Source organism: Dermacentor albipictus, chromosome 4, assembly GCF_038994185.2.
Source record: "Dermacentor albipictus isolate Rhodes 1998 colony chromosome 4, USDA_Dalb.pri_finalv2, whole genome shotgun sequence".
NCBI classification, from domain to species: domain Eukaryota; kingdom Metazoa; phylum Arthropoda; class Arachnida; order Ixodida; family Ixodidae; genus Dermacentor; species Dermacentor albipictus.
In genome coordinates this window covers 119,020,135-119,038,477 of record NC_091824.1, presented here as the reverse complement: position 1 = coordinate 119,038,477, position 18,343 = coordinate 119,020,135, and the positions used below count along the sequence as shown (strand labels likewise).

The window sequence follows — 18,343 nt, the reverse complement described above, 5'->3', positions numbered from 1 at the left end:
TGTCTTAATCTTAGGTGCACTACAAAGTAGTGTGTGTCAGTTTTGTACGATCATAAAAGGGGTATCTGCCAAGACCAAGTGAGCAAATTAAATTGTTCACAGCAGTCATTTAAATGCACCCTGTAAAAGAATGATATGTCATACAGGAATAGAATAGATAGAAACCCTTGCTAACCCTTGCAGGTGCTGCATATGTAAGTGCAACTGTATACACAGAAGTAACACTTTGAAAATTCGTATCACTAATGAAAGTAATCTTGTCTCGGGCATGTTGCATAGATCTCAAGACTTTTCTGATAGCAGCTTTCCTGCCAGACTGAATATGTCTGAATTAGTGTTTGAGAAAAAGGTTCAGATGTGTACCTTTTTAAGAAGTTCAAGTACGTTTTTTTTTAAATGATTTTTTTGACAGCAATGATTTATATCCAGCAACTTTCTGAAATGCCTTGGCGTTTTCCAAATACACTAGGTTCAAGATAGTTAATTTTGTTCCTGTACTGTAAGAGTCCAGTCGGCCGCTGGAGTGTTTTGCAAATGAAGAAGAAGGTGCGCCGAGCACGAGCAGTGGCCGAGGGTGCTGCTTGCGTAGTTGCTGCCATGATGACGAACGAGGCTGACGTCCTGGTCTAATCCCCGTCGGTTGTTTGCTACGTGGAGTCCACACTTGTTTAAGCAACAAAGCTCTTAAGAAACATTCTGGAACCAGTATATTCTGCTGCTGTGTATATTTAGTAATGTTTATTGGTGCAGGACATACATAAATTCGGCAGAGGCACTTAAGACTGCTTACGTGTTAAGACTGCTAACCCCTCCCCCTGCGCAGGGGGAGGGGTTAAGGGGGATAAAAAGAGAAACGGAGTGGAAGGGGGAGATGAAAGAAAGGGAGACAAGTACGAACAAAGCGCGTAAACTACAGAGCGGTAGGGGGCGGCATTCTTAGAGTCTGTCGTGAAGCCCCGTAGACCGCAAGAACCTTAATGGCGCGAGTAAGGCCTTCAACGCGGATGTTCTTTCGGAGCATTGGCCTAAAGCTTTTAGTTCTGAAAGTGGACGATTGTCCAACTGGTCCAGTACTCTGTACATCACTTGTCTCTGAGCACTGTATCGCGGATAGACAGGGAAAAATAAAGTGTTTGCAAAAGGCAAGCAGTTCTTGCCTGCAGTAGATACTCTTTATATACATATATATAGCACTTGAAACAGTGCCACCAAGTGATACCAATGCACAAATAGGCATAGGGAGATGTTTTCTATTCCTCTGCATTTAGAGATATTTAGGGAGATTGATCATAGTGGAAGTGTATGGGGCTGCCTTGCTAGCTTTCATGGGGAGGGGAAAGGAGTCATTGTAGTGGTGGTATGTCAGTGCACACCAGATGTATGTGGAGCCCACTGTGCACCTACAGAGCATCTACTATCAGGGAAAACCTGGAATGTTGAGGGGATTTGTCAGTACAGAAAACTTGGAGGGTAAACAAGAAATTTTCATTCTGGTTTTCATCCTGGTTGCTTTTTGAATCGGGGGAAACTGGGATCACACTGTTTATTGTGAAGCTAGAGGTATGCCAGGAGGAAGCAAAGTTTTCAACTGAACCTACGCAATCTGCAAATAATGGTATTGTTTACTGGTTTTGTGATTGTTAGCTCGGCTGGATGCTTGCAATATTGTTAAACACGAGTCAAATCTGATAGTGCATTCGAGCTGACTTATACCTTACTCGTGGGACTTGTTGGAAAATATGGGCAGGAATGGTAGCTTGGCAAGCTATAAACTACAAATTTTTCCTTGCACCTGAACTTCCAAGGTGTACTGCCGGTTCATAAAAGTAATTAAGGAAGACCAGGAAAAATCTGGAAATTTAGAGATAACATAGTATGCACCCTGACCAACCTTCGTACTAAGAAGCCAGTGCTGCATGTAACCTTTGTCTCCATTCTTTTATTGCAGTAGCAATTGTATGGACACTCCAGGCAATCAATGTTTGCCGTCGGCGAAAAGTTCGGTACAAAAGCTTAATTGCAATAACATGATGTGCCCTTTACTGTGGGTGCGAGGGCAAGTGAGCGAGGGTGAGCTGAGAACACAATGTAATAGTTACCAAGAAGGATGGTGGCTTAATGCACGCCATCCTCCTGCGTGTCCAGTGTTGGAGATCACGTGATCAAATGGGCAGGGGGCAGCAGGTGAGCACGCATCTCCTACATCGGCCATGATTGCGCACAGTTGTCCATGTGGCTGAGTGCATATGCGGGCCATGCGCCGTATTTGGGAGGTCATCTATAGTGTGTGCAAAGGCCGGGCGTGCCAAAATGGCTGGTCACTTCACATGCACGGTCTTTCCAAGTAATTAATGTTGGAGGTCACAGAATCCCAAGTGTCGTACACACGATAAAGCAAGAGGCAGGCTGAAGCATCTGGTCCCTGAGGCTGGCACTCTTCATTTTGCCAGAATTCTTACAGCGAATGTTCGGGCTCATCAAGTGAGATTTATTCATGTTTGCCTGTTCACACAGGATGCCATCCTTGTTAATTTAATTACAAAGTGAATTTGTGCTGCAGTTTATGTGACCGATAAAACTAGGAACGTTATTTCGTGGAGTTGTCTAATACGTTGCATCACTATCAATGCTTTTCTTTTTTTTTTCTTTTTAGCCGAACTAGGATGACCTCGGAAATTTTTTTTGACGGAGAAGCTGACACATGGGCATTGCAAACAGTGCAGTGGTCAATGTGATCTGTCCCGATCTGTAATGTGGGAGGTGAATAAATTTTCAATGACCTTCACAATGACAGGCAGGCAATTTATTCTGTTGAGAAGCTTCTGCTGCAAGCTTTTATTTGAAATTTCTTTGGGTGTCATCGGGTCCATAGCTGTAACACAGCAGAGGTGGTAATGAATGTCCTCTCTATACACTGGTCCTTCTTCTTTTCCGTTTTTCACTCCCGTGCTGCAGATTTTGCTTGTAAAAGATGCTTGGCGTCTTCTCAATGCTATTGTAGGTGCATTCTTAGGCTTCAATAGAAAATACAAACACCTTTGTTCGTGGATGTGTTGCAAAGAAATTTGACTGCTATGAATGTTGATAATAATACTTTTATTAAAGAATGAAGACATCCTTCTTTTTATCATACTTAGCACATATATCATCATTGTTGCCACACACACACATTCAAATGTTCGTACTCCCTGTAACATGTCACCTCAGGTGTTGAGGTCCTTTCCGAACACCGAGCCAATGGATGGGAACGTGAATGTGAGGCGTCCAAGAAAAAAAAAAAAAAACTAGTGCGAAGGCAGAGCAATGCCTGCATTCCTACAAAGGCTACAACCAACCATTCGGTCAACAACATCCGCCCGCCCACCCATTTAGCTAGTGCACTCCCCTTTGACTTCACTTGCTAACATCACAGCAATGTTTTCAAGCATGTTTCAACAAGTGCATGCAAGCTTTACAAGGAACACTAAAGCCAAGTCGCCAGCTGCTTTCCAAAAGGCAAAGTCAGTAAGGTTGAAGAGTAAAGTACAGGTTCTTAGGTTGCTATGATTAAGTACTTGCATTGCATGTGCTAACATAGTCATTTCTTTGCAATCTGTTATTATGCATCTTATTTGTCGAAGAGAGAAATGTTGACATTGCAGGAAAAATAGTCTGTATTTGCCTCGAGATATAGCCGATTCATGTTAACTTTTGTGCTTTTGTTATGTTTTTGTGGTTTGGGAATATATGAAATTGAACATAAAATGAGCCAAGACAAAACTGTGATACTGTTGCACAAACTATTATGCATACACATAGCCTGTTTTAACAGTGAAATGCAGAGTAAATTGGATTCGTGCTGATAAGAGTAATGGAAGTTCTGCTAAAGCTAGTAATCAGCTTTTCTTAATTAATTTGCCTTTAGCTGTTTACACGGTCTGTGAAAATTATGTTTAAATATTGAGTCACAGTTTGAATAATTGCTTCATAAACTTGTTAATTTCTTGTATGTTTAATTTGCTTTTAGCGACAGGACCCAAATTATATACATGTATACTAATCTGCATGTTATGTAACCAGAAGCTGCATTTGAATTGAGTGGCTTTAACATGTACAGGAAACATGCAGCATATAAGTTGGGGTCATCTGTCTTTGGAGGCCACAGTTAAACGCATGCTGGGGGCTGTGGACATAATTTTTTTTTTAGGCTTGATGCATACAAGGGTGTTAGAAGGTTGTCCTATATGCATTTAAATAAGCCCTGAAACACTTTTTTAACAATCATAGAATGACCTCAGTATTAAAGTATGTCGCATCATGAACCTCATGCCACGAAAATTTTTCGAATCCTTCGAGTATTAGTGGAATTATTGCACCAATACATGGCTTTCTCTCTTTCTTTTCGTCTCTGCTTACGCAATGGAAGCTCTACAGGGGAGAAGCCAAGAGGGTTCTCCCACTCCCCTGCTCCTTAATGGAGCAGGGGCCAGGAGGAAATCGTTCAGGCACCCTACAGCGAAATATAGTGGAAGGGCTCGTCTCCGCACCCCTAGGCTGCGGCGGTAGACTAAGCTACGCAGCAGGTGCGGCTGGCACTGCAAAGATGGAAAAATTTTTCTGTGTTTTTCATATTGCAGACATATGCTTCATTTATTTAACTCAAAATTAGCAATTATATGTTTCTGAGAATGTTCTTGCAATCCGACCAGAAAATCAACCAATAGCATTGGTCTATCAGCTGCTTTCAATGACAGCACATAACAATGTGGAAGTGAGAGCAAGTGACTTGGTGTTTTTGGCACGAGACTGTAAATTTTCTGCTGTATGCAGTGAAATAATATTTGGCTCATATGTTCGTAGCAGCCTTTATGATAGATCAGCAATGTTTTCTTACTATGTTCAAAAAGTGTTTCAGGGCCCCTTTAAGGATTTAAAGCGTAGATTAGGGACAATGTTGACAATTAATTATGTGTCCTAATTATTTAGAATTTAGATCATAATATGAAAGCCTTACTCGAATGTCCCTGAAGCCAGAACAGTTAGTGCAGAAAATGATTTCTGGACGTGTTCCAACCCCTTAGCCCTCTTTTGGTTACAATCCAGGAGTTGTCCTGCATGTGACCTTAGTGTTGATTATTTGCAGATAGCTCTGTCTTGAAGTCTCGTGAATGTCCTCATAGAATGCCTGCATTAATATATTTCAGTATTAGGCAAAGTACCCTTACATTTAGGTCATGCCATAAACTGTTGGCACATGCTGCCCAAGTTCAGCAAAAACAATAACAGAGCCAACTGATTTGGCAAGCTATTCCACTGCTGTGATGATTTGCAGAAAAAAATAGCTGACAGATGCTGCTTGAGAATAAAGAATGTACTGAGCCAGAAGAGGCGTAATACTGTATTTCTTCGCTGTGCTCTGATTGGTATGACTTTCATATTTCATGCTTGTCTGAAATTAGCTCATGCCCTCATTTTACTTCACGCCACTTTGGACACTTTATTGTGTTTTGTCTACGAGAACAACACAAGCGTGCGACGCATTGGTGGACTGTGTTGTAACAAACTGTTCCATCCTTGTGGTAAGTAGACTTCGGTTGAAGATGAGGTGCCCCTAAGTAAGTTGTAGCAAAGGTGGACACATTTAGCATCTAGAAAGCCGAGTATGATATGGTTCATTTACGAGAAGCTCATGCCACAGTTTTTCACATCTATGAGATTGTGTGAATCCGTATGCTGTCGTAGCCTTCACACCAGACACTGTCAGAGCAGCACATGCCTTTTGAAAGCTGTCAGTTCGAACAGTAGGTAAAGACGCCCATATTGACAAATGCACCTCGACTTTATGCTCCTCCTCAATCCTCATAGAATGGAAGCAGCACTGTCCCTCAACTGACGCCACTATGCTAGCCATGGCATCTGAGATCTCAGCCGACACATGCCGAAAATCCCAGAGATCATGCACTATGCTTTTCAGGAGTTGCTGGAAAACATATCTTCGTTGAGCTGCAGATCTAGGACGTCATTTCCTCACTTCCTCTGGGATATTTTGGGTTGCGTGGGGGGCGGGGGGGACATACCCTTCAAGAACTGTGTGTTGAGCACCTCGGATACTTGTATTAAGCATTGCTTGTTCCTTGTATTGGGCATTGTTTGCGAAGCATTTATCCACTCCAGCCCGCTGAAGATCTTGGATGCCATTGACTGATGCTTCTAGAAATTTCCTGAATGAAGAGTTTGAAACACTTCTCTACTCCACTGCTTTCCAGAAGATCCTCGAAGTACCTGATTATGATGGCTTTGTTATGACGCAGTGACTGTCACTCAGCAGAGCCAGAGGAGTGCTGAGACGAGCTGCATTTGTAAAGATGGGAAAGACATGGCATAAAATAGTTTTAAAATCATCTACCTTGCACAGGTGTGAAACCCACATCCAAAACGCAGGTTAGATTGCGGTCTTGAGCCTTAGAATGTTGCAGATGCATATGCGCCCACTAGAGGTTGTTTAATGCGTGCTCATACAAAAAACCGACTGTTGAGAAATGTGGCATGTGAATTCCACCTGTGCAATGAATGAGTGAGTGTGAAGTTTGTTTTGCTAAGTGTTTACATGCAAGCTGGCGCCAGGCTGGAATTTCTTCTTTAGTGTAACTAATATTCAGAATGCACCAGGGTCACCGAATCACCGGCGAAATCTGAAATACGAAGCGTGTCGTGGAGGAAGTGGGAAGTGCAGTATGATACGCAGACCATGCAGGGTTGCAGAAATTTTTCTTCTTTTGGGGGCCAGCTTCTCCACGCTGCCTTTGTTGCGTGCATTGGAGTTAGATGAAGTCGAACATTGTAGAGTTGCATGCTATGTCACAAATAATTCATGTATGGGCAGGCTCCCTCGAAGGCTTCACGATGGTCTTCAGCCTAAGTAAGGGGGGTGAAAACAAATAGAAAAGAACATTAGTATTCATCTGTGTGCTGTGAATGCTTTTTCATGACATATGGTGCCGACAGCGTTAGTGGCCGGCCCATTCATAACATGCAATTGCTCAATGAGAAAATAAGACTGGTTTATCTCGAGCTGTTTCAGCAACGAATGAATAGATGCAGTGCACCCCATGAACAAATGCTACTGTGGGAAAAAGAGGGAGAATAGGGGGGGGGGGGGGGGTCACACCTCAGTGATTCTGTCCGTCAATGATTGTAACCACATCAATTGTTTTTGTGTTCGAAAAAAAAAAGTCCAATGTTGAGTCATGCTTTTCTACAGTTCCATTCGATAAAAACTCTAGCTGCATTAATTAAAACACTCATAGGGAAGATATTTGTGTTATCTCCGGCTCAAATCGTCCAGTATTCAGTGAATAAAACCTGTTTCATACAGGAAGTAATTTACTGTATGAAAATATTGTGGGCATTGTGACTCGCCCCGCCGCCTTTGTGCGGGCATTTGCTGATTACGTCACTTTTGCACTTGGGTCATTGCGCGCGAAATGTCCCAGATCCCAAAAGCGACCATTGCCAGTTCTTATGGAAAAAAAATTGGGCTATAGTAGGCAATTGTGTGAATGAGTTTTCACAAACGCATTTTTCTGGAATTTTTTCTTTTCTCTCTTTTTTTTTGTCATGAAATCATTTTTCCAAGTGTCTGTGAAGGAGGCAAAGTTCGTTGGGTGGAATATTTTTTTTTCTTCATTTGGGAAACCACATAAAATTATAAATCTTATTTTAGAATATTCTATTTGCCTTGATCTTTCATGCGATGTCATAAGTGTACGCATGTAAGCATTTTCCGTTTCTAAGGGGCTCGGTTAAAAAAAAGATCACTTTCAGAATTTTTTTGCATAACATTGTTAACGTTTCAGCCATATTAAGTTTTTTCCTGCATTTGCCCGTTGGTATTGTTCACGGTGAATATAACTTGAAATAAAAAAAATAAAGCTAGTTTCCCAAAAAATTGCTTTCAGAGTTGACAAAATGACTTTCACGACAATCAGACCTATATTACGCATCCAGGACTTCCAGATGAAGATACGTCGGATGGCTGATTATGTGCAACAACCTCTTAACTTTCTGATCTAGACATATTAATTCGAGTAAATTTTGTTTGAGGCAAGAATTTTTTTTTTCAATTCCGTAACCAATCTCGCCGGTTGGGTAGAGTTTCCTACAATTACTAAAAGGAATTATGGCTCTGCCATCGCTCAGCTCGTGCTCCCAATGCACGGGATACAGGCGCTTTTGCAGTTTCGGCTTCGAGGAGCAGCAAGCTGGGCACGTGATCGCAAAAACCTCTGACGTCTGCTCCGATGCGCACGCTGGCGCCCGAGCTTTGAGCAATCCACGTGGCCGTTGAGGCCGTGAAGACTCGCTGTCCTCAGCGCGCGGGGACTGCTTCGTCCTCCCCCCCCCCCCCCCCTCTTTACCTACATGTAGGTTAAGAGGCGGGCACCCCAGCTCGGTTGAATAATAAAGTTTAATGGCGTTTTTTCGGTTGTTTACGGTCCCTCCTTGATGTCGATGTCGCGAGGTGCTGCGTTTTGCGGTTGCCTGCGCGCACGTACGTTAAGATTGATTTAAAATATGTTCTAAGCTATATTCGCCGTTGATATTTTGCAGGCGGTGTATGTGCCCACATAAATGGATTTCACACGCTATCTCCACTTCAAAATTTTGTGTCAGTACTCCTTTAAATATATTCGCGGATGCAAAATATTGCCTTCTATCGGCGAAAATGGAAGTAGTATGCCTGCTCCTCTGAGAGTGAGGGCTATAGTTCCGGTTAAACATTCTTCTATAAAAAATTAAGAAATGTTGCAGTTTCGCCCGAAAGGCGAAGCATTGATTGCAATAGCAAATCTTTAGAAAGCTATACGAACAAAGGTCAGTAGTTTCATGATCTGCATAGATTGGTGTAAACAATGGCTGACTAAATATGGTATCGCGCGCGCGCAGCAAAAACGAATACATCTCACTAGATGACCGCCGACACTCGCTGTCAGAACGCTGGCGTGATGTAGAAGCGGTAGCAGCGGCAAGAGAATTCCCCGTCATGCTGCCTCTCGCTTCTATGCTAACTAGGTGACAAGGAGAGCGAGCATATAGCGCACACGAAGCCATCAGCTGCTATCCTGGGTAGCCTAGCCTTTCAACCGACCTCAGATTACCTACAAGATAGGGCGCGTGCGGCCGCGTTCATCCACCGAAGTAAAAGTGAAGATGCTCTGCGCGCTAACCTGCCCCTTTCCCCAACGCCTCCATCCCCCTTGCGCGCGTGAGAAGACGCCGCCGCCTCACGCCACGATCCTTCTTGGTTCGTCGTGGCAAGCTTTCCCTCGAAGCTACAGCATGCGGTGCGCAACCGCGGTCTTATCGCACTTAGACTTTATACGGTACATCACGGCGACGGCGGAAATTCGTTGGAGTGACCATGCCATTGCGATCGCAATAAAATGAGGAAACGGACATATGCTGTGCTCTCCGCTCATCCTTGTTTCTCTTTCTCTCTGTCGCTCGAGCGATGTTTTCTCTCCCCCTGCATGGCGCGCCAGAAACTGTGAAGTCATTTAGACGTCTCAAAATATGCACAACTTTTACGTAGGTAGCATGACGTCATGGATTGGAGTGAAAAGGCCGTGTGCTATCTAGGTGGTGTTGGATTAGCTGCGCCAGTAGCGACCTCGTTGCTCTCCGTCGCAGCCGAGCGCGCGCACAACAGTTTCTCTCCGGCTCCGAAATGGGTAGGTGACGCGTCGTACGTACACCTGAGGAGCAGGCGGCTTTCGATCAGCAACGCCGCGAGCAGAACTGGGAACGAGCTCGTCTTCGCCGTGCCGATGTTGCGGCCTGGGCGCAAGCAGAACAGCGTACCGAGGATCCGGCAGCCTAGTGACCCAGTGATAAACACCGGGGGCGCACGTTTCAGCTTCGCTGTTGGCGGACGGAGTGCTTGGGAAGTGATTTTTTTTTCGGCGTTCTTTGCCCCCTTGCGTCCATAAAACGAACAGAACGGTTTATTTTTTGTTAAATTATAGATTCTTGGGTTTTTGCGTACGAAAACCGCAATCTGTTTCTGAGGCGCGCCGTTGTGGGGGCCTCCGAATTATTTTAACCACCTGCGGTTCTTTACCGTGCACCCAGTACAGGTGCATCCTTGTTATGGTCCTCGCATTCCTATCTTCGCTTCCTATATCCCTCCTACAGCTTCGTTTTATGGCGTACATGCTGAAAAACGAACCGGCACGTCGTGACTGCTTAAAGCAACCCCCGGAAGGCGACTGCTATAGTTTCGGTTTCAAGGAACATGCTCGCTCCAAGTGGTTGCCGGATATCCTAACCTACTTTTTTATTTATATTTTTGTGAATTCTAAATCGGGCGAAGTGCTATAAGTGGTTGTCCTCGTGCGTCCGTCGAGCTTACCTCTGCCCACCCTTGCCACTCGCAAGGCGATATCAAAAGTCGGATCGCGCTTGGTCATCCGCTTCGGTTGTCGTCCCAAGTATGAAGATGGGAAAGATAAGACAGAGAAGCTCGATCAAGCGTGCGAACGGAAGAAGCAGGGAACCAGGTCAACCAAGCATTAGACGAAGATGGCTAAAGCGGACATCACGTGTGTTGCGCGGCTCTGTGGTGGTGTCTTCTCGTCTCGTGTCCCATCTACGTTTTGCGCCCAAGCTGCTATTCTAGCGGCTCTGCGCTTTTCTAACATCTGGAATTCCAGTTCTGCGAAGTTTTTCATGTTTCCTAATGGCAGCTGGTAAGCACAAGTATTTATTTTCTGAGCAGGCATTAATATTGCACGAGTAAACCAATTCTGTGCAAGCCTCAGTGGACTGACATAGGACCAGTGTCGCTCAACCCATTCGTCATGACGGCAGCCCATCTGCATGCTGTCGGTGAAATACTTGTACTGAAGGGCTTGAGTGCGTGTTTGTAGGGCTATACATTTTTTTTTAGTTGATCCACTTCACAGCACGCGAACAAAATTAACGATTGATGGTGCCAGAAAGTTATTTTCTTTATACTAACCCCCCACTATATGTGTGGACTAGTTGAAGTGCGGTCCTAAACTTAACCACAAGTTAGGAGTTTCAAAGCGACTACTTTCACGAAATGACGAAACGTAATATATTACCTTAGAATATTGGTAGTTAACGATGGTTTACTATATAATTATTTTTCATCATGACTGCTTGGCACTGGTATGTACGAGCGCTGCCCCAGCGCTTTAAAAGATAAAGCTTCTAATCTAAACGCGGCAGAAAAAAAGCGCTTCGTAAACATCGCCGCGCAGCCAGCAGACCTGCAAGAGGGCATCAGCTCAGCCCGCTTGCATGCGAAGTGGGAAAGGGCTTCGCGGCAAGCCTCCTCCTCCCAGGGGCGTGCCCTCTCCCTCTGCCCTCCGACCTCATCAGTGACGTCATGGAAGCATTGTTTAGTTTGTGAACTATTTCCAGTTGGATATCCTCCAACCGCCAGTGGTGGAAGCAGCCCTGCCGCCGCGTAACGGCATGGCACCGAGTGTCCCAAGGGAGGTATCGGGAGTTTCCGCCCCCTTCTTAAAGGATTAATATTTGAATATCAAACGTGCTAATATGCTCATATGTTCGTTTTCCTATGAATAAGGGCTTTTCCATTCAGCTTAGGCCGCGCTTCTTTTTTTTTTTATTATACTTTGTGTTATACTTTGCCGAACGCTCGAATTATTGAAATGCCTTGTTTGAGTTACGCGGTTTCCGAATGCGTTGAGTGCATAGCGGACCAAACGAAATTGCGAGTTTTGTTTGAAGTGACCGGAGTTTTAAGTTTTCGAGATTTCATTATGGAGACTCAACGCTACCTAACTTGCGTAAGGTTGGTGCATAAGGGGCGGTGTAGTTTCGCAATCGCATTATTGCGACCATGGCGCGATCTGGCTATCATTGTGCCTAGGGGACTTATCGATCGAAACAGAACCGGAATTGTGCGGTGAAGCGCTTCGAGGCTCTTAATTTGGCGAAGGAAAAAAAAACAAAAGGAAGCGAACAAGAGTACTTCTCTTACGTACGTCGTTCACCTTTTGAAGATGGACGCTCCAGAAAGCAGATGAAAATTCAATCGAAGAAGACTGCCGCAATCTCTCTTACTCTCCAGACTTCCCCTGCGCGCTTCTTTCCTTTTTCTTGAATTCGATGAAACATTTTGTACTGAGCTCACGTCGCCTATATTGTGCGGGGAGCGCATGGCAACAAAGGCACGTAATGAAAAGGACTCTCGAGCCCGAACAATCGATCCGACACAGAATGGGCTGCTACTGTGCATCTTCTCGGCGTTCCGTGGGAGAGAATGCGTGCACGCTGTCGGCAGTGCTGATAAGAAGGATTGGGCTATGTGATTTGGTGGCCGCGATGTTGCAAAAAAGCTTGATCAGCGTCGCCGAAGAACTGCACCCCCCCTCCCCTCCCCACCGTCTCTCGCTTCCCTTGCCCTTTCACTGTTACTCCCACCCTCTTCCGCCATGAGCAGATCCGTTGTTCCCCCGTAACCAGCACGTCCTGTTTTCGTACCAAGAGATCCCGATCTGTGGAAGTACAAGGTAGCCGTGCGGAACATCGAAATTCGTCGAGAAGCAGAACAGACGACGTACGAATGAGACCGGTGTGAAAATAGGTAAGGGGGTGTTGGGCGGAGACCCTCGTAACTGTCGGCGGCTTCAAAGGGTGCTCCGGCACCGCTATATAAAGGGCTGAAATTCTGCTTTATCAAACTCTATTGCTATATTAAGCGAGCTCTAAAAGTTGCAGTCGACCATCATTAATTACATAGACTAGAAGTAGCTTCGGCTCGTATAGCACGGTTTAGTTGCTTCAGTAACATTACGGACGTTTTGTGAAGCGACCAAGTCGTGTATTTCTCCATGTGTGGCACTGTAGTGGAAGCCACGAGGCGTGGTATATCACTGGTAGTTTGCATAAGAAGCCGTAACCCGCAGCCACAAACGGAAAGCGTTGCCTTCTCGCTTGTTGCTAGTTTTGTTTCCCATCTATGACGGCCGTGTCTCTCTTCGTGGTCGACGTGGCTTTGAGTCGAAGGTGTTTTGGTGGATGATTAAGCATCGAAACGAATTCGGTCGAAGAGCAGAAAAAGCACCAACCGCATATCGGGTACCGATCGAAACGGAGGTCCTGAACGACAGCTTACCGTTATCTTACAAATCTATACAGTAAGTGCATTGTACCAGTGCTAATGTATGGGACTAAAACTTGCAGGATAATGAAGGAACTTGTGAAGACACTAAGGACCACGCAATGAGCGATGGAACAGGAGGTGGTAGGGACATGAAGATGGCAGTAGGGATTAGACGGATATCGGCTGTAACTGATATTATGGTCGAAACTCTGATGACGGAAGATAATTACTCAGGGGGTGTGATGAAATTAGGAAATTTACACAGGCTTGCGTAGCCGATAGAGCGGGAAGACGAAAGGGTATTTGGAGATCACTCAGAGAGGCCTTCGTAAAACTAGGGGGACCATTGGTGGTGGTGTTGATGATGGCTATGCTGGTGACATACGTATGGTGAGTAACCTGCTGGTGATAGTGTATCTTCACGTATTCCTTACGCCCCCGAAACAATCATATCATCCCAGAATCATTAGCTTGTATGGCTTAGGGGTGCACGTATACTTTACACGCATCTTACGCGCATCTATTAGATCGATCAAAGCGTGTGGATTATGACGCATGCGCATAACAACCTCTGAGTCGGTAAAGGTAGAAAGCTCGCACATGTCGTCGCCCCTGTCAACATGCAGTCGGCATCGCACAACTTCTGCCGTGAGCTTAGAGTTGTTATTTTACGCTAAAGGAGTTGCGCCTCTTTTTGCCTCTTTTAAGTACATTTGTGGCGCGTACTGGAACCGCGGAAAATAAAGCTGTACATTCAGTGCGGCATGTCTCCTGAAGTTGAACAAGCCATCGTTGTTGCTGCGTTGTACGTTGGAAAACTCACTTCTTTGGACACCGACGCGGAACCGCGAAGACACTTTTCGTGCATTTCACGAATACAAGTGGCTCAAGGGGCGTATGCATACGTGTTAGCGCAATACGATTCTGAGGGGAGCAATGGAAACATGCAAGGCTGGCGTGGTTAGCATCTCAAAGGCAGCGCGTCATAGTTCTCTATGCGGAAACGTTCCAAATACTTGCTACTGCGCTCCGTACGTGAACTTGATCTGTTTGAGAAATTAACCAATCAAATCGTAGTTGGCGGGTGTTGACAAGGTTGTGCGTTCACCTGATGTTGGTCATTCTGGCTTAGCGCGCGTCTTGTAGCCGCGGAATGTGGCCTGTATCTTGACAGCTGCCTTCGCCAGATCAGGGTCGTTCAGGTCCATGTCCTTAAGCTCCTGCAGGAATAGGTAAATACGTGTAGTTACGTGTGGTGTGGTGGCAGGAAGCACGCCGTTAGTACCTGGCGACGCGAAAATTGTTAAGCTCGGCCTCGACTAGTCCAAATAAATGTTCTTTTTTTAAACTGGCGCTTTGCTAGTGCGGTTAATTTTCCTTTTACTCCTTTGTATACGTATGCACTTTATTCGGCCGTTTTAGGTACGCTTAATACCGTGCTTTGTGTGCAGTTCGACATTCAATAACGTGCACTGCCGGCTTATCAAGCATGTGACTGTCACAAAGGAAGGCACGTCTACGGAGAATGCTTCCCACAGGCTTGCTTGATTTCACTCAACCACTTATATGCACACCTACTGTCTCGTACGATCTGTGTATAACTTCTTGAACGTTAGACTTATTTTCGAACTAAAAAAAAAAGACCTATCTTCGTGGTATACCGTGTCTCCCAGCTGACGTTAACCAAGTTGTTCAATGAAAAAATAATAAAATAAAATAAGCATGGTGCAAAATACGATCTCAGGACTTACGGCGTTCCGTCGTCATACTTCTGACGACCAAACACTGTAGGTATTAAGATCCTATCTAGCACCACGTTTTCCCGTTAATATTTACTTTTCGTTGAACAGCTTGACCAGCGTTAGCTGGGACACCCTATAAAGCTACTTGCATTATTCAAGCAGTACCCATCGTTCGACACCAGCTCCGGACCTTCTTCGGACTCGAGGACGCACACCAGTGACATGCGAGCGCGGTACTCACACAACACACGCACGCACATACATCAAATGAAATAAATTGTGTGACTATCCAACAACCTAACTGCACGTTATATGCAAGGGCACATACATGCACTAGTATACACACAGATGTGTCTAATGTCCTGATATAATTGGAGAAGTTTACTGGCTTTCGCTCTGGACAAAGCATTGGGAGACACTATCGTGACTTGAATATATATCTCTTTCACCATAGCACTGAGATGTTCGCGCGCAATTACGATTATTTTGTCAGCATTGCACAGAACACTGAAACGTTTTATCTGGTCATATCCTATATTTATCGCCTACTGAATTTCTTTCGTAAATTGTGAATCACCGATTTGCATTGAATCGTGTTTTCCCCACTCTGGCGATCGCGCTTCGGGGCCGCAATGCGCTGTTGTAAATAGGACAAATAAATGGAGAAAGATTTTGTAACGTCAAAGATTATGCTAGTTCGTTCTGCATGATTCGTAATGTAACAGTGTGTTTTTGGCGCTGGAACGCACATCACTCGTAAACAAACCATCTGTCGATCTATCGCAGCAACAGAAGCGTCCTTTATGAAGGAACTCGGGCATGCCATATAGGCTATAGCAAGTCACGTTTTCATTTGTATTTGATGCTCTTCTTGCTTATTCGTTTGTACCTTGTTTTCATTCCGCAACGCTTATACATATTCCTCGTGTGTCTTCATTGAAAGTTACGCTGCTATACAGTTTGAATCATGGAGAAGTACGCCAAATTAGCCTTAGATGTTTGCCAGTTTTCGCTCTGCAGAAATCATTTCGGAGCTTCGTCCGCATAGCCACGTGACCAAGGGAGAGCGAGCAAGACGTTGGCGCTCACGTCGGGCAGTTCCTTGTCGGCGTCGTCATCCTGGTCCTTGGATTCGCCTTCCTGCTGCTGGCCCTCGTGTTTCTTGGGTTCGTGCAGCGGGCTCTTGCGAACCCGGTGGCCCCGGAACGTGGCCTGGATCTTGCTGGCCGCCTGGTTTAGGCTCGGGTCGGTCAGGTCGATGTCGGACAGCTGCTTTCGCCAACGCCGTCATGCAAACCAAGGGAGGAAAAAAAAAGAACCAGTTCAAAATGCACCCTGTTGAATGGTTAGGAAAACTCGGCGTACGAAACGGAGATGCATCGGCGGGCGCTGTTAGAGCGTCACATCGGTAATGCCAGGCGCAGACATGAGCTGCCCTTGTCACGTGGAAGCCAAAAGTTAGTACATATGATAAGAACAGGACACAAGATAGGAGCACTGCTTTTTTGTCTTCTCACCTTTCATTTCTATCTATCTATCTATCTATCTATCTATCTATCTATCTATCTATCTATCTATCTATCTATCTATCTATCTATCTATCTATCTATCTATCTATCTATCTATCTATCTATCTATCTATCTATCTATCTATCTATCTATCTATCTATCTATCTATCTATCTATCTATCTATCTATCTATCTATCTATCTATCTATCTATCTATCTATCTATCTATCTATCTATCTATCTATCTATCTATCTATCTATCTATCTATCTATCTATCTATCTATCTATCTATCTATCTATCTATCTATCTATCTATCTATCTATCTATCTATCTATCTATCTATCTATCTATCTATCTATCTATCTATCTATCTATCTATCTATCTATCTATCTATCTATCTATCTATCTATCTATCTATCTATCTATCTATCTATCTATCTATCTATCTATCGTTTACGTCGTTTTTGGGCTTTCTGACGTTTTCCTCGTGTCACTACCGAGGTCTTATCAAAGCGATGGACGCTTACGGCGTCCCCTTCTCACCTCTCCGACAACGCCGTTTTGCTGAGTCATCGTATTCAAGGAAATAAAGAAAAATATCGCTATAGGCTGCTTCGACCATCTCCATCCCTATGACACGCTGAAGGAAAATGAGTATTTGCCACTCTGTCAGGCACAGATGCACTCCGCAGCAACGCCACACGACAGCACGTCGTTTATGACCGCGAAAGCTGCGTTTTCGGGCATGTGACACGTACTCCAAACGCTGCTTACCTAGTGCACTTTACTCAAGCCCTTCATGCCCTGCCAAATAAATAAATAAATAAATAAATAAATAAATAAATAAATAAATAAATAAATAAATAAATAAATTCGACTTTACAGCAACAAGTACTGAAAGAATAAGCAGCGCATATAACTAATATTAGGATGTCAAGTTGGGATTTGACTCTTTTTGATTTGAAACACTCGATTTGATGCGGTCTTGGTCCAATAATTTTGTTGAAAACGACTTTCAATAACAGTCTGATGTTATTTCTGTAGAAAAATCATTAGAACATTGGTAATTAGTGTCACTGCTGTGCTTCACTGGGAATAATATTTGGAGGGAAATAATTCGTAAAGGCTACTCAACTATAGACCATATTCACACTATCAATCAGGTGATATAGAAATGTGCGGAATATAACCAACCGTTACATATAGATTTCATTGATTACGAGAAAGCGTTTGATTCAGTCGAAACCTCAGCAGTCATGCAGGCATTAGGGAATCAGGGTATAGACGAGCCGTGTGTAAAAATACTGAAATATATCTGTAGCGACTCCACAGCCACCGTAGTCCTCCATAAAGAAAGCAAAAAAATGCCGATAAAGAAGGGCGTCAGGCAGGGAGATACGCTCTCTCCAATGCTATTCGCAGCGTGTGTACAGGAGGTATTCAGAGACATGGATTGGGGATAAGAGTTAATGGAGAATACCTTAGCAACTTGCGATTCGTTGATGCTATTGCCTTACTTAGTAACTCAGGGGACCAATTGCAATGCATGCTCATTGACTTGGACAGGCAAAGCAGAATGGTGGGTCTAAAAATTAAGCTGCCGAAAACTAAAGTAATGTTTAACAGTCTCGAAAGAGAAAAGCAGTTTACGACAGGCAGCGAGGCGCTGGAAGTTGTAAGTGAATACATCTACTTAGGGCAGGTAGTGACCACAGATCCGGATCATGAGACCGAAATAGAAGAATAAGAATGGGCTGGGGTGCGTTTGGCAGGTATTCTGAGAGCATGAACAGCAGGTTGCCATTATCCCTCAAGAGAAAAGTGTATAACAGCTGTGTCTTACCAGTACTCACCTACGGGGCAGAAACCTGGAGGCTTACGAAAAGGGTTTTACTTAAATTGAGGATGATGCAACGAGCTATGGAAAGAACAATGATGGGTGTAACGTTAA

General features: G+C 44.4%; 1 protein-coding gene and 1 long non-coding RNA gene across 3 annotated transcripts in view; one reads left to right on the top strand and one right to left on the bottom strand.

The window, feature by feature from the left end:
* Positions 1–2,879: 2,879 nt before the first annotated feature.
* igl (igloo) overlaps positions 2,880–18,343 on the bottom strand; it is a 246,681-nt gene continuing 231,217 nt past the window's right edge. Inside the window, exons 3-5 of one of the 2 annotated variants that reach the window (XM_065449210.1) lie at positions 15,970–16,149; positions 14,247–14,358; positions 2,880–6,894 (exon numbers count right to left, since the gene is read on the bottom strand). In XM_065449210.1, coding sequence (XP_065305282.1) covers positions 14,257–14,358; positions 15,970–16,149 — 282 coding nt within the window. In that variant the 3' untranslated portion in view covers positions 2,880–6,894; positions 14,247–14,256. The remainder of the gene's footprint in view (positions 6,895–14,246; positions 14,359–15,969; positions 16,150–18,343) is intronic. The other variant, XM_065449211.1, reaches the window with a different exon arrangement.
* LOC135916014 (uncharacterized) overlaps positions 12,495–18,343 on the top strand; it is a 218,815-nt gene continuing 212,966 nt past the window's right edge. The window contains exon 1 of the long non-coding RNA XR_010568811.1: positions 12,495–12,619. This is a non-coding gene — a long non-coding RNA (uncharacterized lncRNA). The remainder of the gene's footprint in view (positions 12,620–18,343) is intronic.